The 26,232-nt window shown below is 41.9% G+C and overlaps 1 protein-coding gene across 5 annotated transcripts in view; it reads right to left on the bottom strand.

Moving 5' to 3' along the window:
• Nucleotides 1-14,408: 14,408 nt before the first annotated feature.
• The window catches only part of LYN (LYN proto-oncogene, Src family tyrosine kinase), a 218,183-nt gene continuing 206,359 nt past the window's right edge, over nucleotides 14,409-26,232 (bottom strand). For all 5 annotated transcript variants that reach the window (XM_068237399.1, XM_068237400.1, XM_068237398.1 and 2 more), the window contains exon 13: nucleotides 14,409-17,053. In XM_068237399.1, the coding sequence (XP_068093500.1) occupies nucleotides 16,851-17,053 (203 nt within the window). In that variant the 3' untranslated portion in view covers nucleotides 14,409-16,850. The remainder of the gene's footprint in view (nucleotides 17,054-26,232) is intronic.

Below are 26,232 nucleotides of genomic sequence, written 5' to 3'. Positions count from 1 at the left end.
TGTGTGTATTTATTATAAATGTATTTGTTTCACTTTATTTATTTTTTAAACAAAACCGATTTTCAGCTGTAGTCTCAATTAAAATATGTCCACTTTAATAAAATTTAAAACATTTTATCGATTGCTTCCCTTTCTGGTCTCATCAGACATAGAAAATAAAATTATAACGCAGTCTCTGCTTTCTGTGCAGGAAGGTAATGTGGTACTTGAAAGTATACACATTTTTTTTTTTTTTATTAATGAAAATTGAGTAGGTGAACTTCTAAGGTTATCTTGTTCACTTAACCATTTCCTGCAAATGGCCGGTTTTATTTATTGACACCAGTTTTATGCATTTCAGTCTATTTTGCATGAGTGGGGGTCAACTAGATCAGTGATGGCTAACCTTGGCATTCCAGGCCTGGAACCCACTAGGAGTGCTTTTGTAAGCCCTTGTGATTTGAAAAGCTCTTGCTAATGTATTGCGCTGTGTGATCCCACTTGAGGGATATGTTATAAGTAATTATTTTTTTATATATATTTTTTTTTTTTTTATATCCCCCATAGCATTACATTAGCAAACTCTTTTCAAATCACAAGTGTTAGAAAACTGCTGCTAGTGGGTCCCAGGCCTAATATTGCTTCACACAAATGTGACTTTATATTGTTGTTCAATGTGAACAAAGTGATCAATATAGAAAAGGGGTTATAAACTTACAAGCCTACTTCAAGACTTATCACACATCACACATCACATTCTGCTGCACAAAGTATGCTTTGCTGCCACTGTAAACACGCATGTTGCCTGGCAAATGCACAGCAGCATGTTGTTCTGACCTAAACCACTGGCCACCTTAAGTGAAGCTCAGTACAGGTTTAGGCTTTTGAAGGTGGGAAACTGACCCCCAACTGATGATGGAAAAATGGCTATAGGTCGGAGATGTTTTATGAATTAAATGAATTAATGGGACTGAATTGGGGAAGGTGTAGTTCATCAAATAGAACACCTTTCTCAGTCCATACTAAGCACTAGCATTGATGCAGCCCTCGAACTGGTGTTCAACACCTGTGCTATTCAGCGTGTATCAAAAAAGGCGCCTGGAAAAAAGGGCGCGGGGTATAGCCGAAATTTTAAGTTTTAATGCAAAACCATATTTTTCTTAAGGGGTTGTAAACGAAAATTTAGTGCTAAATGGGTTAAAGAAACGGAAATGAAATGGAAAAATACCGTCCATAACAAATTCTGAAAAGAAACGTCAAATATCCTCTAACAAAAACGATATTTACACTTTTATTAAGCATAGCAATGCAATGGTAGGTTTTACAGATATTTTACTGTAATTATACCAAACTGTAGGCTCACACAGATCTATCCCTAACCCCTAGACCCCTCTTTGTTTGTATATATATATATATACACATACACATATATACACATACACATATATACACATACACATATACACATACACATATATACACATACACATATACACACATACACATATACACACATACACACATACACATATACACACATACACATATACACACATACACATATACACACATACACACATACACATATACACATATACACACATACACATATACACACATACACATATACACACATACACACATACACATATACACACATACACATATACACATATACACACATACACATATACACACATACACATATACACACATACACATATACACACATACACACATACACACATACACACATACACACATACACACATACACACATACACACATACACACATACACACATACACACATACACACATACACACATACACACATACACACATACACACATACACACATACACACATACACACACACACACACACACACACACACACATACACACATACACACATACACACATACACACATACACACATACACACATACACACATACACATATACACACACACACACACACATACACATACACACATACACACATACACACATACACACATACACACACACACACACATACACACATACACACATACACACATACACACATACACACATACACACATACACACATACACACATACACACATACACACATACACACATACACACATACACACATACACACATACACACATATACACATATACACACACACACACACACATACACATACACATACACACACATACACACACACACACACATACACATACACATACACACATACACATACACATACACACACATACACATACACATACACACACATACACATACACACACATACACATACACATACACACATACACATACACACATATACATATACATATATATACATATTACATATATTGTGCTGTAACTATACCTAACCTTACACTCACACAGAGCCCTCCCTGTACCTATCCCTAACCCCTAGACCCCCGCCCCCGGTGGTGCCTAACCCTAAGACCCCCGCCCCCGGCGGTGCCTAACCCTAAGACCCCCCCCCCCCCCCCGGTGGTGCCTAACCCTAAGACCCCCTGATTGTGTATATTATACTGTAACTATACCTAACCCTCCCTGTACCTATCCCTAACAGCTAGACCCCCCCCCCCCCCCCTGGTAATGCCTAAACCTAACCAGCCCCACTGCACAAACACCCTAAACCTATATAAACAATAATATATTTAATCCTTAAAATACTTCTCTACAAATAACATGAATAAAATAATTTATATATTTGTAATAGAATAAATGGCTTTAAAATAGCTTTAAAATCACGTATACATTATTATAAATAGAGAAAAGTATATATAAATATATACAATACAATAGATAGCCTTACAAGCATTAGAAATCTTAAAATAACAGTAGCATTAAAAGCGATATTTTAGTAACTATAATCAACGCATTATAAGTGTAAAAACAAAGTTAATACCAAAAGCGATGTATTTCTAATACAATAAGGTTGAAAATGGTATTTACGCATTATACATATGAAAACTTTTAAATGATCAAAGTGTAAACAAAAATTTAGTTATATTTTGTAAGCAAAATTTTTAAACTAAAGTAAAAACTGATATAAGCGAAATTTAAAAACGAAAAAATAAGTATAACACAAACTCAAAACGAAGTTGTAAACAATATTTGTTATAAACCTTATTCTGTAAATGAAAACTTTTGTTAATACGATCCCTGTAACCGCTATTCCTCGGGCGCCCTTTTTTCCTGTCGGGCGCCGACTAGCCGATATTTTGCATTGCAGTCTATGGCGGCGCCCTTTTTGTCCACTATCCCTGTGCGCCCTTTTTTACTAGCTCCGTGCTATTCATACTAGAACATGGTTACTTCAAAAGTGATGAATAATTTGAAACTGGAGAAGACCTAAAAAAGCACCGATACATTTTGAAACATTTGGCAAGCCTGGGTGGACACTCCAGGTCTTGCCAACATTGATCAAATTAGGGATATGTTAGGTCTGTTGAATGTAGTGCCTAATGATAACCTGCATATTTTTATCTGCCATGCCTTTTCTTAAAAACCTACATTAAAGCATAAAATTACAATTTGCTTTAAACCTAATGAGTTGCCAAGATATATTACATCACACATGTGTGATTTTCCTCACCATCAGGGTCTGTATTCCACACGTGGTCTTGCTATCCCTGCCCCCAGTGTGAAATTGGGCTTGGGCAATTTCTTTTTTTTCTCTTTCCAAACCATAGGTGCGAAAAATACTGGGGGATTAATGTCATAACTCCACCCTTCATGTCCTACTCCTAGGCCACAACCACTGTGAAAAGAGGTGATTTAATCCAGGCAGACAGGAAAGACATCTGAAATAAGAATTTACAGCAGACAGACTGCAGCTGTTCTGTCTCCTCTCTCCTACACACTGGAAAAATATTAAATTTGATGTGGGGGAGGGGGACAATGCTGTGGGTGTACTTGCAAGGCATTAGCGTGATAAGTGTGAAGGCACTACTACAGCTATAAATGTTCTATGCACTACAATGTACCCGATGTAAACTTTATATACAGTGCATAGACTGCATATACGTAAACTTTTTTTTATTGGGGGGGGGATGGATGTAGCATTAACCAGACCTCTTGTTTAAGTATTGTTATAAGGTGATGTATAATTTTGTGTCCATTTATTCAACCCCCTAATGCAATGATGATGAAACTGTTTTAGAGACCGAGTACCCAGACTGCAACCCAAAACCCACTTATTCATTGCAAAGTGCCAACACAATTTAATACTATACCATACCTCCCAACTTTTTGAGATGAGAAAAAGGGACACTTATGCCACGCCCCTGCCACACCACTGATCACGCCCTTGTCACACCACTACTCACATATATACCATAAAGATTTCAGCAGAAAAATGTTTTTATAATTCAAAATACACTGGCCCTTCCTCTCATGGCTCATTTTCCTTCATATTAACACTTTAAAATTAGTAATATATAAATTTAAAGGTTGGAAATAACGTTTAGAGTCAAACACATTTTTTTTCAGTAGAGAAATATATATATTTACATAGAAAGAGGGGCAAAGTCCTAAAAGAGGGACAGTTGGGAGCTATGCTATACCCAGTAAGAACCTCCTCAGAATATGTAACCAGGTGTGTGCGCTTGAGTTCTTACCCCCACCCTTCCCCCCCTTCCCCCCCCCCCCAATCAACTTACAGGTAGCCATGCAGAGTGTGCAGTGGAAGGGGTAAAGCAACTCATCTCGCCAGGATCTCAGAGGACATGTGATCTGTTCCTCTCCCAGGTGTTCTGTCTCTATGGTGCAGCACCATCACATTAGCATATGGTCTAGTACAGATGTGCCCACACTTTTTCAGCTTGTGAGCTAATTTAAAAAAATTAGCAAGTCAAAATTATCTACCTATACAGAATGGAAACTGTAGTGGGGTCGATCTACTATGAAGTCCTTCGATCTACCGGTAGTTCGCTATCTACCTAATGGGCACCCCTGGTCTAGAATGCCTGGGAAGTGTCAGAATTGAGCAAAACTGAACAGTTTTGCTCAATTCTGCAAAAATGAATGGCATGTGTGCGCCATAGTTTTGCCACCACACCCCTTATAACCAATCCAGATTGTTGCATGTTTAGCTATGTGAACTAAGCTAGATTTAGTAAACTTATTAATTATTGTATTTATAAAGCGCCAACATATTACGCAGCGCTGCACAGTAGATAAATGGGTTTATACAAGGTAGGACATACAGGACAACAAAACAAGATCATGCAAATGATTTGATAATACAGTGTCATAGGTCAAAATAGAGATTGTTCTAGTCCACAAAAGGGGTGATTGTCAGTAAGATTGCATAATCAAGCTGGAAACACTAAGGGAGAGGGCTCTGCCAGAGGCTTACAATCTAAAGGGTGGGGGTGGAGACAATAGGTGTATCTGTTGAGAGGGTGTCTAACAGAACATATTATGGTGCTGGTGTAGGGGGTATGTGAGCATGAAAGGGTGAGTTTTGAGAGCTTGTGTGAAGATATTAAAGGTGGGGTTGAGTCTGGGGGCTGGCGGGAGCGAGTTCCAGAGAGCAGCTTATTGCGGGTGGACCTGGCATTCCAGAGGCCACAGGAAACAGGGAATGAATGCCTAGGGGTAGGATGGATAGGAATAAGGTTATGCTGAGGGGGTGAGGGCCAAAAGGGAGTCTAAAGACAGAAGGGGAGAGGGTGTGGGGAAACAGGTGTAGAAGGAGGTGGAGGTAGAGCATGTGGTGATGGGGGAGAGCAAGATGGGGAGGGAGATACCTGGGAAATGGTGGAGGGGTCAGGGAGTTAATAGGAGGGAAGAAGTACATTTTGCACTGAAGGGATAAGGTAGGATGGGGTGTGGAGAGTGGAAGCATAGACAGGGGGGCAGCAGACCAAGATGAGACAATTGTCACCAATGATGTGGCTGAAGGGGTTCAGAAAAGTTGCATCAATAATCAATCTGGTAAGGATCAGTCCATAGGAGATCAGCAGTGAAGTTGGCAGATCATCAATGATGGCAAAAAAAAAACCCCAGCTGTGTGTGATTGGTAGATGGGGTGTCTGGTTGGTAATGACGTAACTTGTCTGGAGGTCGGCGATGGATCAGTTGGTGGGGAGTTCAGCAAATTCAACAAATGCACAGCAATGGCAAAACTAAAGTAGAGGAAAGTACCAGGCATGATTATAGGGGTGGGAGAGGTAGGTGAAGTGGGCTCATCTCTAGGGTCCAGTGATGTATGCATGCAAACCATCTTCCTCCTAGGCATCCTAGTCCAGTCAGAGGTGTATCTAGAGTGCAGGCATGACTCATGCCATGGGTGCCACAACATTATGGGTGCCAAGCCTGCTCCTGTACTGTGCCCCCAGGCATGCCACTGTGCCTCCGTCACTCAGATCAGATTAATTTTATCTGAGGAACATGGCTACTTGTGTATGTAGGGAACACTTGGCCTCAGGCCTGGATTTACCTCACAGGAGCCTAAAGGCACAGATGTCCTGGCACCCTAGACTTCACCCTCCATGAACCTACAAACACCTGCCAAACTGCAAGTGTGCTGGCTGGCTCACGTCTCCCTTAACCAAAGTGAGCTACAGGTGCCCCATAGTATTAAGTAGCCAGAGCTATCCTCAGTATTAAGTAACTAGTTAGAGGTGACCTGACTGAAGGAAGATCTGGTCAGTGGAATGCAGAGAGTAGGGTGAGTAACCTCTCATTTACACTCCACTCAGTACTTTGCATAGGTAAGGCAGGAGGGAGGCACTTGGGGAGGAGAGTGAGCCGCCTTTACATCAGGCGCCTGTAGGCACGTGCCTATGAGTAAACCTGGCCCTGTGGCTTAGTGTTAGAAAAAAGAGGAAAATAGAAGCATTTCCAAAAAACTAGCTTTAGCAATATCCCAAGTACAAAAAACCAAACGGGTAACCATTACATGCAAAAGTGTATATGTAGGAAGAGGGCTCTGACCTAGGGGTGTAATTTTAGTGTTTGCCATGTGATTTGGTTGTGGGAGTGCCTCTAATACTGAGGGCACCTGGGGGAGCAATTTTTACACACTCACCCTGAGAGCTACTTAGCCAAGAAACCTCCCCAGAAAGCACCTTAACAAGCAATTTTTGTAATGTATTTCACACACTTCAAGTTTTGGCCTTCACATCTGCTGCTCAGCTGAAAAGCAACAGAGATAAAGCTAAGTTTTCATCACGACATAACCCAAGTTATTCTTTTCATAGCTTCTTCCTTTGACTTCCTTACACCAACTTTACCAATCCAATAATCCAAGAACAAGACCCTGTAACAATGTGTGCCAGGTAGACAGGAAGTTATCAGCTTAGCCATACCTCCCAACTTTTTGAGATAAGAAAGAGGGACACTTAAGCCACACCCCTGATCACACATACCATAAAGATTTCATGAGAAAAATGTTTTATAATTCTAACACCGGTCCTTTCTATCCTGGTTCATTTTCCTTCATATCGAAATTTTAAAATTAGTTAACCATTTAAAGGATTGGAATAAAGTTTAGAGTCAAACACGTTTTAGTAGAGAAATATATAGAAATTTAGAAAGAGGGGGACAAAGTCCTGAAAGAGGGACAGGGCTCCCAAAAAGGGACTGTCCCTCCAAAAGAGGGACAGTTGGGAGCTATGGCTTGGCCAACTGTTACTGCTACATTCTCCATCTTGAAAAGCACATGCTTTATATAAGAGCTCAGCATCCATCTTAAAGAGAATCTGTATTGTTAAAATCACACAAAAGTAAACATACCAGTGTGTTAGGGGACATCTCCTATTACCATCTGTCACAATTTCGCTGCTCCCCGCCGCATTAAAAGTAGTCAAAAACAGTTTTAAAAAGTTTGTTTGTAAACAAACAAAATGGCCACCAAAACAGGAAGTAGGTTGATGTGCAGTATGTCCACACATAGAAAATACATTCATACACAATCAGGCTGTATACAGCCTTCCTTTTGAATCTCAAGAGATCATTTGTGTGTTTCTTTCCCCCTGCAGCTCACTGAAGAGTTACAAGCTGATTGTTTGTTTACTCTTGCAGACAGCTCTGCCCGGTTGTCTGTAATTCTGCAGTATGTGACTCATCAGTATGTGAACATAGGATTTATTCAGCTTGTAAAAGATAAGAGAGCAGAGAAAAGCTGGCTAATGTAAATAACACACACAGGGGAGTGTGCATAGAGGGGGCAAGCATAGCAGATCACACTGAAGAGTTGGCAGCCTTCCAGACAGGATGACAAGTCCGACAGGGGAAAGATAAGCTGATTTACTACAGAGATGGTGATAGTATAAAGTGCTGCAGTAAGCCAGAGCACATTATAATAAGTTTAGGAACCTGTAGGATGGTAGAAAACACAATGACATTTTTGTTACAGAGTCCCTTTAAAGCAAACCTGAACTGAAAAATAAGTCATAACATACATGTCATACTTACCTCCTGCACAGTCTGCTTATCAACATTTCTCCTCGCCAACATTCTTTGTGATAAACGGAAGTCTCCACCCTCGATTAAAAAAAAAATGGTGACCTGGTAACAGCTTCTGTGTCAGCAGCACATTAACCAGTAATATTGCTTTGGCCATAGGGAAACATGGACATTACCTTGCACATCAGTTGTCCTTTCAGTTATAGCTGACAGACACTGCTGTAGTGATAAAGGGCCCTAAGGTTTTCATCTCCCATTGAGAAAAGTCTGACTAGAGCTCATCAGAACTGAAAAGAACCATTGTTAGAAGAAATAGTGAGCTTGTGAGAGTAACTATTGGTGAGTTAAGTATGAAATACTCACTTGTAGGTACATAATGCGTTTACCTTAAATTTGCATGGTTCAGGTTCACTTTCAAAACCAAGTAGGAAGTTGCAGTCACAATGGCAGTTTTTTCAAAAAAATATACCCAGCCTTACACAAAGTGACACGCACGACTACACTACAAACACAATACGTGACTTAGCGCAACATTTGTAACTGACAAACCGTACTGTGGTCAGTCAGGGCTGCTTCCTAAGAAACTGCAAGTATGTGCAGATCATCCAAATATGGAATGATGTATACAGTGGCGTAGCTAAGGAGCTGTGGGCCCCGATGCAAGTTTTACATGGGGCCCCCCAAGCACTCTATACATAACAATTGATATGGCGCACCAAAACCTGCCAATGGCAACTACAGTGTCAGAGGTGCAAGAAGAGGCTGGGAAACAGTTTGTTAGTGATTATTACTATTCACAGCATCTATAGAAATGATTATTATGAGCACAGGACCAATAGAGAGGTAATAATGTAGATGAGGGAGAGCCCTTCGGGGCCCCTCTGGCCCAAGGGCCCCGATGCGGTCGCTACCTCTGCACCCCCTATTGCTACGCCCCTGGATGTATAGCCTGCCTCATCAGGCTAGTTATAGAGAGGCCAAAGAGAGACTCTGAAATGAAACAAATGAAAAATTCCCAACCTACCAGCACTGCTGCAGGGCATGTCAATAAGATGGTGCATTAATCAAAACAGAATCAGGGATGATCTCACAACTTGGATCAATTCCATCTACAACGTTTTGTGACAAACATGGATTTAGAAACATGTGAGGACTGCACATCATTCAGCAGATATGGTTAAACCATGTAGGAGAATTTAACCAGGACAATCAACAGCAGCAGACACACAAAACCACCCCACCCTGGAACATACCTGCACCTAGATAAAGGTAGGGACTTTTGGTGGGACATAATACATTATGTGCCCTAGTCGCAGAAAAGAAAGACTAAAGTCAATTAGCAGGATGCCTTTTCCAAAGGGCTTGGCCTGGACATTTAGTATAAATGCTAAAGAGACATGAGTAGTCAATAGTGTAATATAAAATTACCAATATTCATACTTCCAGCATTTAACTTAAGGTGGGTACACACGTCAGATAAAAGTCTTTAGAAAATGGAAGGGGGTAAAATTGGTCTGTGATCTTTCATGTAGTATGAGAGCCATGCTCTACACAGTCTATGTATGTATGAGATCTGCAGATATCGAATGCATTTTGCAGGAACTGATCTTTTGCAGATAATGATCTGTTGCATGTGTACAGCATCTGTGTGTGCAGCACCTTGCAAAGATTTCTGTCTGATGGGGAGTTCAGCTCCATAGAAAAGACTGTGTAGGTATGGCTCTCATACTACAGGGAAGGGGGTAAAATTGGTCTGTGATATTTCATTTTCCAAAGACTTATCTGACGTGTGTACCCACCTTTAGGCCTCATTTCCATGAGCAGTTGATAGGCAGAGAAAAGCCTCTCAAACTTGCAACTGCTTGCTGAGCACACAATTCAACTGTCCATGGAAATAACCCTCATGCCGCTACACCAACCCTGCTACTACTGCTGTGCCTAACTGCCACTATTTCTAAAGGTGGTCACACACCATAAAACAATTGCTTGGGTCTGTATATCAAGTAATTGTCAATCTACCCTACCCCATTCAATCTTCATAAAAATTGAACAGAAAAATCCAACACTCCTGATCTTTTCTCAAATGAAAACAGGAAATTTGATTCGATTTTTCAAACTAATGGAAAAAAAAAAAAGCTTTCCATTTTTCAGGACAACCAATCATTTCTATGGAATTTCTGTAAAATTTTATTGTATGGTGTGTGTATGTGGCCACCTTAACACCAACATCCCTACCGCTACCTCTAACAACCTCACAGCTGCAACATGTAACACTACCCTTCCTGCTCCCTACCCTACATCTAACACTAACCTTACTTACCAATGTCTTCTGTACCCTTGCCGATTGTCATACCATCGTGCTGTCACTTTCTGTTCATAATACTGATACAATCGTCACAACCTGGCAAGCAGCGGTGCATCACTGACTGTGCCCAAAGTGGACGCTTCACTTGGGGGGCTTGTGTTTCCTATGTGAAGGGGAGCCACTGTCTCATTATTGCATGTCCTATAACCTAGGTTCTCAACGTGTGGTACGCATATCCCAGGGAATACTCAGGCTTGATATACTTAACCAAGAATAACAAAGTTTTAGAAAAGGAGAAATCTTATTACACCAAATTAGTGTTTTAGTTAATTAAAAGCAATAGTAAATGCTTGGAAATTGTTTACACAGTACAATTAAATATATATTTGTCAAGGGGTACTTGTGATAATGTTTACTATGCTAGGGGGTTATTGGCGCATACTGGGTTTTAAAAGTAGTACATACCAATAAAGTATTGAGAAACACTGTCCTATAAAATAAACCCCTTATTTGGCTCTTTAAACACTATACAGAAAGGAACAAGGTATAAACTACGGTAACTGATAAGAGCCTGAATTACAAACTATACATCACACTTCATCTAACTGAAGTTTGATTGATCACTATACATTACTGCATTTTACTTAACCACTTCAGGACCACAGTGCTAAACCCCCTAAAGACCAGGCTGTTTTTTCATTAATTGGCCACTGCAGCTTTAAGGCCAAGCTGGAGGCCCACGCAGCTCAGCACACTAGTGATTCCTCCCCCCCCCCTTTCCCCCCACCAACAGAGCTTTCTGTTGGTGGGGTCTGATCACTCAGTTTATTTTTTTTTATAAAAAAATTTATTTTTGAATAAAAATGCCTTTTTTTAATTTCTATTCCCCTGCTCCCTCCCTCCCTACCTCCCTCCACCAGCCAATCAGGGTGATCAGCTGTCATAGACTTCAGTGTCCCCAGTACAGCGCTGCTGCCGATCGCAGTGCTGTACATGTAAATCGACGGCGATTACGCCGTCTAACAGTCTCCCAAGCGGCGATTGCCGCTCGGAGACTGAAGGCGGGGAGGAGCTCCGCCCCCAAGCAGGAGATGCGCACACATCCTGCGCGCGATCACCTACAAACTGCAGCCCCAGGACTTGACGCCGATCGGCGTTAGGCGGTCCTAGGGCTGCCGCCGCAGCCGCGCCCTTGGGCGTGGAGCGGTCTTAAGGTAGTTAAACATACTCACATGTACCATTGCTGAACACTTAATTGCTTTTCTCTGTATTTTCTCAGAATTTCCAGCAATAAAAATGCTGATTTTCTGAAAGTTCAGGTTGCCCTGCTTGCAACATTTTACTTAACGAACTGGAATAAGTATGCAGATTAGGAAGCATGTAGCTGCTTTTTGAAGGGAGACAACAATGGAAACTTATTCTTTCTCTGACCAACATACTATTAAACTCTAGGGAAGATTGAGGTTTTGTGTATGTTCTATGGGCCTCATATGAAAAATGAAATGGCACATTAACCCTGGAAGAAAATAAGCATATGAAATATTGGAGATTTGGTCAGGCTATGGACTGCCGGTGTAAACTAATTACATTAATCTCATACCATTGCTCAGACTTTGGACTTTCACTGCACAGATTAGTCACATAGCGGTTTCTGTGACTTTTCCTTTTGATAAAAGTCCTGCGTCTAACCAGTAAGCTGAATAAAAGTACAGTAAGTGTAAGTACTGTATAGCAACATTAGGATTAATACTTAGCATAAAATGAACCTTCATTTCATCCATAATAAAGATTAAAAAAATGATACAGTTTACATAGAATTTTTTATGATTTATACTGTATATATCTCTAGGAGCACATGAAATACCCTGTGTCTATACACAATATGTGATGTATGTGGCCTGCTGCACGGGCATCCCAGAGCCAAGCTGACCCGTCTTCACTTCTGACAGCCCAACTGACAGATGGGCCATATTTTGGTTCAAAGGTTTAAGCAGAAATGGCCAATAAGATGCAAATAATAACTTTTATGCAAATTGCTGCTTGGAACTAAGCCAATCAAATGCTGACTTACTTTGGCCTAAAGCCTTCCACAGACGACTGTCACTTGCAGGTAACGCGACTCAATAGTACAGGGCAGAGTTCTTTACAGATATATTGCCAGCCTATAGGCTGGTGACACGTTCCATTGCTGTGGAGGAAGGCAGAGGGTGCAGTGAAAACCGGAGTTGGTTGTGTTGAGTAGAAGAACAATGCCCTAGGCCGAGATGATCTGCCAGGCCAATCCCTCCATGATGCCTCAAGGGGAATTGGGGGGCCACTACATCCATGCTAGATACTCGTAAAAAGGCAGCCCTGGCTGCCCAAGAACCATCTAGCATGTGTACAAGGCTTAACTACAAGCTCCAGGCTTGTCTCACACCAGCACCGGCGTTTTGGATGCGGAGCGATGATGATTGCATCGCCCTGCAGCGTAATAAAGAGGCTTTGTATTTACCTGCGCTAATGCGCCTTCAAGTAATTCCTGGCAACAATTCAAACGTTAAGTGAGGCTCTCAAACGCTCACTTCCTGTGGCGGGAATGCGCATTGCAAGCAAGTGTATTGACAAAACTTTCTACCTCACATGCGTAATGTGAATGCAAACCCGTTTAAAATATCTGCATCACCAGTGACTTAAATGACTTTTAGAAAACCGCCACACGTTGCCCCACAATGCGCTGATGCTTTTGCATCAGATGCGATGCTTCCAGCTTATCGCATCAGGTATGAAATGTCCGATAGACTTTTATTGCTTTAGCGTTACCCTGCAGTAAAAAAAAGGGTACTGCAATGAAAACGTGCTAGTGTGAAAGGGGCCTTATATTTTTTGCATTTAAAGGACCACTCCAGTGAAAAAGTAAGCAGTTAAAATGTGACAGAACCAAAAGGTTTTGGACTAGTCCATCTCCTCATGGGGGATTCTCAGAGTTTTCACATTTCCTGAATGGCAGTTGCTACGTCTAATGCTAGGAACACACCATACAATTTTGTGTTAGATAGATGGATCAATAGATAGATACTTTTCATCATGTTCGATCTCATTTTCAATCGTTTTTCTGGTCGATTTCCCATAGAAGTGAATGGAAATTGATAAGCAAAGATAAGAGATTTGAGCGTGAAATCGAGTGGAATAACGAATCGAAAGGAAAATCGACCATAAAAACGCATCGTGTGTACCCAGCATTACTGACAAAATAGTGTGCAGGTGAGTAGGGAGGCTGTCTGGTATCTTACTAGTTTGGCAGTTAAGCTGCTGTTCATGAAATGCTTTTGGAAAACAGAAAACCCTGAGAATCCCCCATGAAGAGATGGACTAGTCTAAAATCTGTCAATTCTGTCAAATTGTAACTGCTTACACTTTTTCCCAGAGTGGTCCTTTAAGCTGCAGGCCAAGAGGAATTATTAACATCATGTTGACCATGTGGCCACGGTTCCACATGCAATTGATCCTTCAGCAAGCTATTGGCAACAGACATTGTCTAAGGGGCTTGCTAAATGTCACCATTAATCCAGAACTTGCATCATTTTCCTCATATGGGTCTCAGCAGTTCCATCATTACCATGACCTTCATCTATGTGTACAGAACACCACTTCAGAAATCATACATAGAAAAGGGATTGACACAAAACACAATATTTACTCCCATGATTTTTATATAAAAGATATGTTTATCAGGATAACATGCATGTTACATATAGCATAAAGATGACTAGTTACATGAATGGTAAAGCATATTTTATGAACCTCTCTCAGATGAAACAATCCCTGAGAACATAACTTACGGATACCACACATTCTCCCTCAGGTTCCATGTGTACAGAGAGGGTATATCATGCATTGCATAAGACATCTTCAGTGTGAGCCCTGTATCAGGCAGCCATGTGGCTGGCGGGTCACGTGACAGAGGATGCCCTTTCATAGCGAACCACCCATTTTTACCTGCAGTTATGTGATTTTCATTACAATAATAGTAAGAATTGGTTCGCACTCCGGCTTCTCAAGTGAGCAAATATTTTATTCTTCAATCATGTGTCAACACTTAGGTTAACAATTGTTTCGGGGCCAGCAAGGGTCCCCTTCATCAGAACAGTGCAGACAAACCAGTTCTACTACTATTGGACTGTCTTCTGGGTGTTGCTGACACCCATGGTTATGCACCCACACTACGGAAAGGTGTGCCTCTCCCCACCGTCTACTTTCATTACAATAAGGGAAATAAAGATGCTCTTGTGGCTGCAACAAGTTATGCCCTTCATGCATGGTGTGCCCATTTCACTGTACGGTCAACCAGACAGCAGTGTAGCCACATACGACGACTGCAACAGTCTTTTAGAACTGCTTTTGGCAACCCAATCACACTCTGCTCTTCCAGATCCACGGATAGATGTAAATAAATGTGTTCAGGAGAAAAAACAAAACCAAAAACAGGCAAACCCAATATGGGGCCATTTGTGGCGGTACCTCTAGAATCATGACAGGCCGGTGGCAAGTATGGCACAGGTTTAGAGAACATTCAGAAGGCATGATATCACATTGTTACCATTTCCCCTGTCACTAAGACTTTATAAATATGGGCCTGATGCCCTAAACTCCAGTAAAGTCATGGTAATTTTACCCTTACCTGGGGGAACACACCAGCCATTAACCCATTAGCGTCACACACATAGCTACCATAGCAACACGTGCATTACTGTGGTAATGCATGCAAGTGGCACTAACGGGCCAACGACTGGTGCTCCCCCTGAGCTAGTAAACGTTGTTTAATGCATAGAGCCCATACTTTTTTTTTTTTTTACTGTGGTGACCACCAGCACCTGTCTACTGGAGAAGCTGTGCCGTTATCCCACAGGTCTCATCCCTTCTATATTTAAGGACAACTGAAGTGAGAGGTTGGATTTCACTGATATTTTGACAGTAACAAATACAGGGCTGCTCAGAGAAGAAAAAACACTTAAAGAGGAACTGTAACCAAGGATTGAACTTCATCCCAATCAGTAGCCGATACCCCTTTGGCAATAAGAAACCTTTACCTTTTCTCGAATAGATCATCAGGGGAGTCTGTGTGGCTGATATTGTGGTGAAACCCCTCCTGCAGTGTGATGTAAGGACCTAGGTCCTGACCGTTTCCTGTCTGTGAGCCTTGTTGCATCGTAGGAAATGACAGCTGTTTCCAACTGCCAAGCAACCATCATTTCCCTCTATGCATATGTATATCTATTAAAAAAAATAACCTTTCAGCTTGTCGATTTCTTAGGGGGTGTGGTTATAAATAAATAATGCAGTTGGTGTGGCCAGTAGTAAAGATGAAGATGTACTAGCTGATTTTGGATATGAGCAAATTACATGGCAAATAATTTCTTGATCTCTCTTCTATTTTTTAACTTCTCACTTTGCAATGTATTGATTTATTTTTTTCCCCTTTTCGCTAAAATTCCTCTTTAAGATAGAATCATATTCAGAAATGCTCTCTTGCCTATTGGTCAGAAAAGTCCATTGGAAGTCCATTTTAAGTAAGATGCGTGTAAGGAAGTTTGATTCCAGTCTAATAAAATACAAGGAATATAATGTACATACAGCTGTTTCAGAATCAGGAAGAAGCTTTGTCTTGCTTGAAGATAAAGTAGCACTGAAAACGTTTTCAACACGCTCACATATTCTCTTGTGCATGTCGCAATTGATCTTGGCCCATGTCCTGTGTAAGTGGCCATTTTGTGAGACCTAACTAAAATCTGCAGTCCTCTATGTAAACCTGCTGCTTTCTTCACTTTCACTGGCAACAGGTGAACTTTTACCTGACGTTTATTACTTTTACCTTTTCTAATAGCACTTGTTGCAGAAGAGAAATACAAGTCCTTTGTGTACATGAGTTCATAGCTTTGATGGAGTCTGGTGACATGGCCGTACGGAAGTGTCATACGTTTGCTCTGAAGCTACACAAATCAGGTAGCCATGGTTAATTGTACACTACTAGCCAGGGTTTGATGGTATTTCCAGGATCCTCAGCTGTAAAGAATGGGAATAACCTACTCAGTCAATTCTACCCCACCATCGGGATCTGGCCTAATGTACGACCTATGGCTGTTGTTGATATTGGCTTTCTGTAGCTGTGTAGAAGTCGTCCAGTACACTCTGTAGGTAATCAAATGTTGGTCTTTCCTCCGCCTTCTCTTTCCAGCACTGTTTCATGATGTCATATAGCTCATCTGGGCAGCTCTCCATCTTTGGCATTCGGTAACCTCTCTGCAGTGCGGACATCACATCTGCATTGCTCATTCCTACAAAGAAAAAGGAAGGTATCAGCTGGCTACTATTTAACATCTAAACAAACGTTTAACTATTTTACAGATTGCCCAGCAAGCTCATGGTAAACTGCTGGATGTGTGTAAGGGGCTAAAACGGACCAAAAGGCCTCATTACTAAAATGCTATGCAAAACAGAAATGTGCCTTCCTAAAACAGAAAGTATCTGCGATTATTCACGTTGAAGTGAGTATATCATGTGTCCCAAAATGCATCACTGCTGTTTAGCTTTCACGGCCATCAAAGGGATGATTTGAATATTCAGCAGTGATGCATTGTGGGACACCTCATATACTAAATCCAACCTGAATAATCACAAATACCTTCTGTTTTGCAAGGTTTATATTGTGTTTTTACTTTGTTGTTTGGAATATATTCAGTTCTAAAAAATGTGTTTTAAAATGTTTGATCCCCATTATTCAATGGGTAAATACAACAGGAATTAAAACATCCCCTTCTCAAACGCACTTCCACTTATGAGTAATGCTGATGATCGGACCCAATACAGAGGCGCTTGGCTGATACACTGACCTGTACTAGATATTGCTCCCATTATTGCCTGATGTACTGGGTTTGATCCTGCGAACCGCGTTGCATTGTGGAGTGTACAAATACATTTCATTGTTGACTATTAATCAACTGATTCGATATCCACTTTCTGGGGAGGCAAGTCTACCACTACCTTCTTTTTTTAAACGTTTATTTTATACTGTTTTTGGCGCCTCTGTTCCAACCTTCGTTACCAGTGGCGTAGCTAAGGAGCTGTGGGCCCCGATGCAAGTTTTACAATGGGGCCCCCCAAGCACTCTATACATAACAATTTATACGGCGCACCAAAATCTGCCAATGGCAACTACAGTGTCAGAGGTGCAAAAAGGGGATGGGGAACAGTTTGTTAATGATTACCACTATTCAAAGTATCTACAGAAGTCATTATTATGAGCATAGGACCAATAGAGAGCTAATTTTGTAGTTAAGGGAGGGCCCTTCGGGGCCCCTCTGGCCCAAGGGCCCCAATGCGGTCGCTACCTCTGCACCCCCTATTGCTACGCCCCTGTTCGTTACAGACCCTACACTTTGTTCCCCTACTTCTCCTACCTGTAATCCTAATTTCCATAACCCCTTCTCGCTGTAACCCTAATTCTCCTAATGGTCCAATCTGTACCCCTAATTCCTCTAACCCCTAAATCTCCTAGCTGTAACCCTAATTCCCCTAATCCCTAATTCTCCTAGCTGTAATCCTAATTTCCATAACCCCTTCTAGCTGTAACCCTAATTCTCCTAATCCCTTCCCTAATAGTCCAATCTGTACCCCTAACCCCTACGTCTCCTAGCTGTACCCGTAAACTCTTCTAACCCTCAATTCTCCTAGATGTAACCCTAATTCTAATTCCTCATCACCAATTCTTGCTGTAACCTTCATTTCCCAAACTTTTAATTCTTGTAGTTATAGCCCTTATTCCCCCAAACCTCTAATTCTCGTACCTCTAATCCTAATTCTCGTAGCCTTATCTCCCCAAACCTCTAATTCTTCTAGCTCTAATACTAATTCTCGTAGCCCTATCTCCTCAAACCCCTAATATAGCTGTAATCCTAATTCATGCAACATTAATTCTCATAACCCTAAATCCCCGAGCTATCACCATAATCAAAAAGTGCCATCAGTACACCTTGGTCTTGTTTTAGTCCAAATTATTAGATACCAAGGATATGTAGGACAACCAGGCAAGCATCTTTTTTCAAAGTGAATCCGAGGTTACAGTGATATGGAGGCTGCCATATTCATTTCCCTTTAAGCAATTCCAGTTGCCTGGCTATCCTGCTGATCCTGTGCCTCTAATACTTTCAGTCACAGACCCTGAACCAACATAAACAGATCAGGTGTTTTTGACAATATTGTCAAAACTGACAATATTAGCTGCATGCTTGTTTCTGGTTTGATTCAGACACTACTGCAGCCAAATAGATCAGCAGAGCTGCCAGGCAACTGGTATTGTTTAAAAGGAAATAGACATGGCAGCCTCCATATCCCTCTTACATCGGGTTCACTTTAAAGGGAAGGAAGAAGGCACAGGCACTTACCTTTCACTAAAGGTTTTCTGTAACATGTAAATTTTATTTAACATGTAATGTGATCTTTGTTTGTCTCACTGGGATACATCATTCTTTGTACAGGTGGCTACATAGGAGTATACAGAGGCACTGCCAGAATAATCACACTACTTGTTATAAGCAAGATTTACAGGTCTGCCATGGAAACTATTGTTTCAAACCTGAGGCAAACTTAGAGACAAAGTAGTCTGGGATTGCATTCAGGTTGATATATTTGATCTCCATCACAGACGACATTCTACGCTTTTAAATTTGTGTTCTGTCATTGTATGTCCAATTATAGCAGATATTGCTATAGAAATGCCTTCCATTATACCTGCAAGAATAGATTGCCAACATTTACTGTATGAATAGCATTGTTTCCCTTTGTTAGCAATAGTGAGGACACTAGTGTTATAAGCCAAACACACAAAACTAAACTCAGGTAAAATGTGAGGTAAGCAAAACAGTCGCTTGATCATGAAAGTCCTACAAGTTTTATTGTTGTGTTGAAAAAAAAAAAACCTCTAACTGGACTACAATATTCAATAATGGCTGTGCAATCAGTAAGTTTTAACTACACGTTTGGCAAAATAGTTGGAGCCCTGCAGGGCCGGGCCGAGGCAGAGGCTGAAGAGGCTCCAGCCTCAGGGCGCAGTGTAGGAGGGGGCACACAATTCATTCAGCTGTCATTCCCAATTGTGTTTGAAGCACCAAGAAATAAGAAAAGGGCATACATAGCAGTGACTGCAAGCCAGATAACTAGATATTAAGGTGTTGGGGATGTTGGGGGCACTGGGGCGCCTCTTAGTCTAATAGCAATCAGTGTGTGACGGCTGGGGTGGGAGGGATGGAGGGGCGCACTTTGCTGTCTCAGCCTCGGGTGCTGGAGGACCTTGTCCCGGCTCTGGAGCCCTGCACTTGCTTGGAGTGAAGCGCAGGCACACTGATCATTCTTCAAAAAATTTGACCTTTTAATTAAATAAAGAGGGTCACCTGACCTCACCCACCTCCTCTCTCAAAGTTTAACTCTTTGTTGCCAGCACTGCAAGAGAACAGCTTGCCAAAGTCTTATATTTCTGTTCCTGCGTAATGTGTAAAAAAACGTTTAATCCTTCCCATACCATTAGTGTTTTGATAAAAAGAGTTAAATAAACTGGCAGTGAGAAATTATTTCTTTTTTCAGGCAGGGCAGGGGCACATGTAATATATAAAAGATCAGATCAACTAACAATAAAATTGCAAAGCATATGGCCTACATTAGACTTGGTCCACACTGGCAGGAAGTTTTACCAATTGGCCACTACAGGTGTTCCCCTTATGAACCAGAGCAAGTTCAGATTTCAGCACTCCTTCCATTAATTCACCAATAACTTTATAACTACTTATTACACTGAAATTATCTACTATCTTTTTTTTTTGGGGGGGGGGGGGGCACTACTTAGGTTTTCTTTGGGTGGTACTTTTTGCAAAGAATTATTTTATTCTAAATGCATTTTAAGGGGAAGAATAAAAAAAAAAAAAAAAAATTCTCAGTTTTCAACCATTCTATTTTTAAAATAAATCATGGTGCTGTGGTTAAACCCCACACATTTTGTTTGCACATTTGTTCCAGTTATTGCAACATTTAAATTATGTCCCTAGTACAAAGTATGGCGACAATATTTTAGTTGGAAATATACTGTAGGTGCATTTTTTTTCAGTTTTGTTTTCGTTTAAACTATATCACTAATTATAAGCCCTTATTTGCAAAAATAACAGTAATAAACTCTCATGACATGCATATTTAAAAAAAATTCCTTAACCTCCTTGCCGGTTATCCCGAGCTCAGCTCGGGGTAACCTGCCGCGGAGGATTCCTCAGGCCCTGCTGGGCCGATTTGCATAATTTTTTTTTGTTACACGCAGCTAGCACTTTGCTAGCTGCGTGTAACTTACGATCGCCGTCGCTCCGCGCCGATTCACCGCAACCCGCCGCATCAGAGGGTGCCCCCCCGAGACCCGTGCGCTGCCTGGCCAATCAGTGCCAGGCAGCATCGAGGGGTGGTTCGGGACTCCCTCTGACGTCACGACGGGGGAAGCCCTCATGGAAATCCCGTTCAGAACGGGATTTCCGGATGGGCATATGCGCCGGCGGCGATCGGCGCATACAGGGGGACGCCGCAGGGAGGGGGGAAGCATGTAGCTAGCGCTAGGCTAGCTACATGCTAAAAAAAAAAAAATGCCAAAAAACACCCTCCCTGCCGTGCGCAGCAATTTTTTATAACGGCAGGGAGGTTAAGGTAACTATTTTTTTTTTAAATCTTTTTTTTTTTGTGTGTTTTATATTGATAATTTTAGGAGAGGGGGAGGTAAGGGGTTAATTAATGGAGATATATTTAACTTAATGTATGTAGGGTGTCTTTTTACTTTTTGGCCACTAGAGGTTCCCCGCTTTATTCATGTGTACTGTGAACAGTACACAGGAAGTGTTGTGTATATGTTTTTACTTTCACTTTGAGAACGACCAACAGCATGCACAGCAGGAACTGCAGCTAGGTACGTATATATCTACACCCCTGGAGCCAAGATGAAGTCTCAAGGGGCGTAGATATACTGTAGCTCAGGGATGGGCAAACTAAGCGTCTCGGGCGGCATGCTGTGGACCGTGGGCTGCATTCCTTAAATCCCCCCCCCCCCTCCCTGCAGAGTTGTGAGCGGGCAGCGGGGGACTTCAGACTCCCATCGATCACAGATTCCCGCGTCACTAGACGTGACGTCGGGACATGCTAGCGTATTACATGCTGGCAGCCACGCTGGCACTTCCCCACATCATGTCATGTTACGCCCTGTTGCCATGGAGACGCAACACGGTAATCAGTGATCGAGGCGAGTTTAAAATCCCCCGCTGCCTGCGTGCGACGCGGCAGGGAGGGAGGGGGGGGGGGGAAGGAGATGAATCCTGTCGCCAGGCCGTAGTTTGCCCAGCGCTGCTGAAGCCTCTCCAGTAAATGGTTATTGGACAAATTAAGCAAGAGGGATGTGGAGGCTGCCATATACCGGTATATTTCCTTTTAAATAATGCAAATTGCCTGGCTGTCCTGCTGATCCTCTGCCTCTAAAACTCATAGACCCCGAACAAGCATGCAGATCAGATGTTTGACTTAAGTTTGACTGCATTTGCTGCATGATTTGTTCAGGTGTGTGATTCATATGCTAAGTACTAATGAATGAAAGATCAGCAGGTGCCTGACAACTGGTTTTGTTTACAAGGAAATAAATATGACAGCCCCCAAATACCGCTCACTTCAGTTGTCCTTTAATTGCCTAAATGTTGCTAAGACTTGATCAGAGTAAGCAGTCTAATGCAGGGAAGCACTTTCTAGCAAAATCAGGATTTTCTTTCTTTTTTAAGTGTATGGAGACTCAAAATGTACAGTCATTTTAACTGGTTGATCTTCAGAGGGTAATTCTGCATGAAGTGCTCTTTTCATTTGTAAATAACATTATTATACAACAGGCATTATATTGCTGCTTGGCTACATGATGCAATGAAAGTGAGGACTGTTCTGCATTTCACTAGTCAGATCTACAGTTGACAGAGCTATGTATCTTGGCCTCAGCTAAGCTATAAAACATTACTGCAACAATCGCATAAGATACACACAACGGTATTGTGTTTGCTTTTTAGTCATGCTGGATATATCTGCTTATCTATGTTGCCTAGAGATTGTGGTCATAGGAACACTGACTCACTGCATGCATTTTGGACTTGTGACTTTAGGTATAATATGTATTTAATATATATTTCTCTAACTTTTTCCCCATGGTAGCATTTCAATACTGAAAGTTCAGTATACGAGAAATGTGAATTTACCAAGTACATTAGCTGTTGTGGGAACAGCTGTAAGGGACTTGCCACATAGGCAACTCGACTGCTACATGCCCCTCCTATTAGGTTTCCAAAGGCTGTGACAAGTCATGCTAACAGGCAGTTAGCATAACTTCTGCAGAATTTCCATAGTCAGTTGCTGAGTGAAGATTTTCCCCTTTCCAGGGAAGTGAAACTGTCTGTAGTCCAGCCACTCCTAATGCAAGTATATTGTGAGCGACTACGTGCTGCAGCCACATCTCAGCCTCACGAAACACAATGCAGCAACATTTAACATGAGTGCACACATGCAAAAAGGCATTAAGGATTGTGTACACAGTAATTCATGTTGTGCTTCTCACTGCTCCATAGATGTGAACTTTAAAAAGTGTACCCGAGACAAACCTCACACACGAAAACACATACTTAGCTAAGAAGAGGGAAGCTTCTGGATCCTATAAAGGTTTCCCACACGTCCTCCGATCCCCAGTTGCCAAGTGCACCTCCCCCCCCCCAAGAATTCCAGCAAAGGCTTGTTGGAATGGAACATCGGGCCCATACTCTTCTTGCCGGAAGAGGTACACAGCCCTGATATTCCAGAGGGTCCCGGCGAGCAGCGGCAATGTCAAGGAGGACATGGGAAAGCAGGTAGATCTTCACATGGGATAAGGGGTTTGATTCTCGCTATATTTCTTAGATGGAAGAAGGAAGACTTGACGACAGCTGATACCTGCTGTCTGAGTTTTAGATTTCCATCCAGGATCACCCCAAGGTTTCGCAAAGAGTCTTTATACTGTACGGTATCTCCCCCAATTGCTAGTTTGAGGTGGTGAGTGTTTTGAACTTTATCCATCATGTGTGGACCACCTACCACCAACACCTCGGTTTTGTCAGAGTTCAGCCTCAACCAGCTGGTGTTCATCCAATTTTGTAAACCCACTAGACACGCATTTATGGATGCTGATGGGTCTTGGGTGCCAGGCTTGAAGGACAGATATAGTTGTGTGTCATCTGCATAACAATGGTATTCTAGGCCATAGTTCTGGATAATTTTGCCCAGTGGGAGGAATCGGCCCCACGGCAAGCCTGCAGAGACGGTTCCCGACTGGGGGTTTGACTAGATCGGGAGAGGAAGCAGCCTTATTCAAGCTAACACAAGGCTGTCACCCCTCAGTAACACTTCTCACTCTCTGCCACCACTAGCACCTGCTAGACACTTCAACAATTCCCACTCTGCTGTCGAGTGGCCTGCACTCAGTCCAGGGTTTTCGTATTTGGGTCAGCTGCGTGCTTAGGCCAAAATACGGAAACGCCGCACACACAATACAATCACACGGTAGCAAGGCACAATCCCAGCAGTACAAACAGGTACTGAACTTGTAACGCAAATTACACTGCGGTCTCTCTCTAGGCTATGAGTTCTATTAGTACATCAGAGTCAAGACTTATTAAATAAATATTTAATATTCCAGAAGAAGTGGAACAGTGCAGAAAGTAATATATACAAAAGATTTACAAAAACAAAGAAAAAATTACAAAGACACACAAGACAGTTTGCTCAAAAATAAAAAATGGGAATAAAACGTTACCAGCATGAAGGTCTGAACGTTGTTTGCGGGAGAACGTAGCAGCTGGTTGGACCAGGGCAGTTCTAGCGTCTTTGCTATCTCTAGGGAACACGAACAAACCACATGTGGACTGGACTGTATATGCAAAATCCCAGCGTGCTGCATTTTTCCACCACTGTATTACGATTGCGCTGCAAACGCCACAAATTGGGTGCAATGGAAGCCTATGGGAATGGACTGTGTCTGTTCCCATTAGGCTGGTCGCTGCATGCAAAATGCCAACTCACCTGTACAATGCAAATCTGTTCTGCCACCACTGACACCCACCGTTTTGTGCACTGCAGTGGAGAAGCAGATCAGAGCCCAGAAAAAGCATGGGGCACCCCATTGGTTTGCAGGAATCCTTAGCAAAAGGGAAAATTCTCATTGGTTCATGGTGGACCAATGAGAATCTTCTCTGTTGCTAGGAAGAACTCTAGTTGGATTTTTTTACAATCCTGCTCCAATCGGTTTTGGGACGAGCAGAAGAGTCAGCAGCAGCGGCAGACAGGTGGCAAGAAAACAGAGCGGATGCAAGATGGCACATAATGTTAACGATGTGATGGATGTGCTTCCCGCACCATTTCTGCATCTGCTGCATTAGAGTCGTAATGTGAACCGGGTCTAAATGTCATTTCTTAGCTAAGAAATGAATGTCATATGAGTACGCTGAATGGTAGGCAAGTTCCAGCACAGGTGTGGTCACATGGGTAGCTGGATAGTATACTGGTTAAAGGGCAAATGAAGTGAGAAAAATAAGGTAGCTGCCATATTTACTTCCTTTTAAACTATACCAGTTGCCTGGCAGCCCTGCTGATCTATGTCTCTGCAGTAGTGTCTGAATAACACCAGAAATAAGCATGAGGCTCATCTTGTCAGATCTGACAATAATGTCACAAACACCTGATCTGTATATCCAAAAATATGTAAATAAGTGATTTTGAGCCCACTGAATCTAAAATCAATACGATTGGCTGCAACAAGTGATAAGTGGGGTTACTCACACCCCCACCGTTAAAGTAAAAAATATCTCAGAAAAACACTTATGCGCCTGTATGTACCATCACATATACATTCTTTTATTCAAAGTCATAAATACAAAGGCATGAATCCCCTATAAAACCAGATAAAATTACCTATGAATGCAAAAATCACTAACCAACTTTCTCAGTACCACCACCCTATGGCACACTGCCTGGCACACACCACAATAGGTACCTGTTGTGGTGTGTGCCAGGCAGTGTGCCATAGGGCGGTGGTACTGAGAAAGTTGGTTAGTGATTTTTGCATTCATAGGTAATTTTATCTGGTTTTATAGGGGATTCATGCCTTTGTATTTATGACTTTGAATAAAAGAATGTATATGTGATGGTACATACAGGCGCATAAGTGTTTTTCTGAGATACCTGATCTGTATATGCTTGTTCAGGGGCTGTGGCTAAAAGTATTAGAAGCAGAGGATCAGCTAGACAGCCAGGCAACGGGCATTGCTTCAAAGGAAATAAATATGGCAGCCTCCATAATCCCTCTCACTTCAGTTCTCCTTTAAGGGCTCTGCCTTTGTTATGGATGACCAGCAGGGGCGTAGCAATAGGGGTTGCAGAGGTA

The sequence above is a fragment of the Hyperolius riggenbachi genome, chromosome 5, assembly GCF_040937935.1.
Source record: "Hyperolius riggenbachi isolate aHypRig1 chromosome 5, aHypRig1.pri, whole genome shotgun sequence".
Lineage (NCBI taxonomy): Eukaryota > Metazoa > Chordata > Amphibia > Anura > Hyperoliidae > Hyperolius > Hyperolius riggenbachi.
Note: the sequence above shows the minus strand (reverse complement) of the source record. Positions and strands in the feature narration are given on the sequence as shown.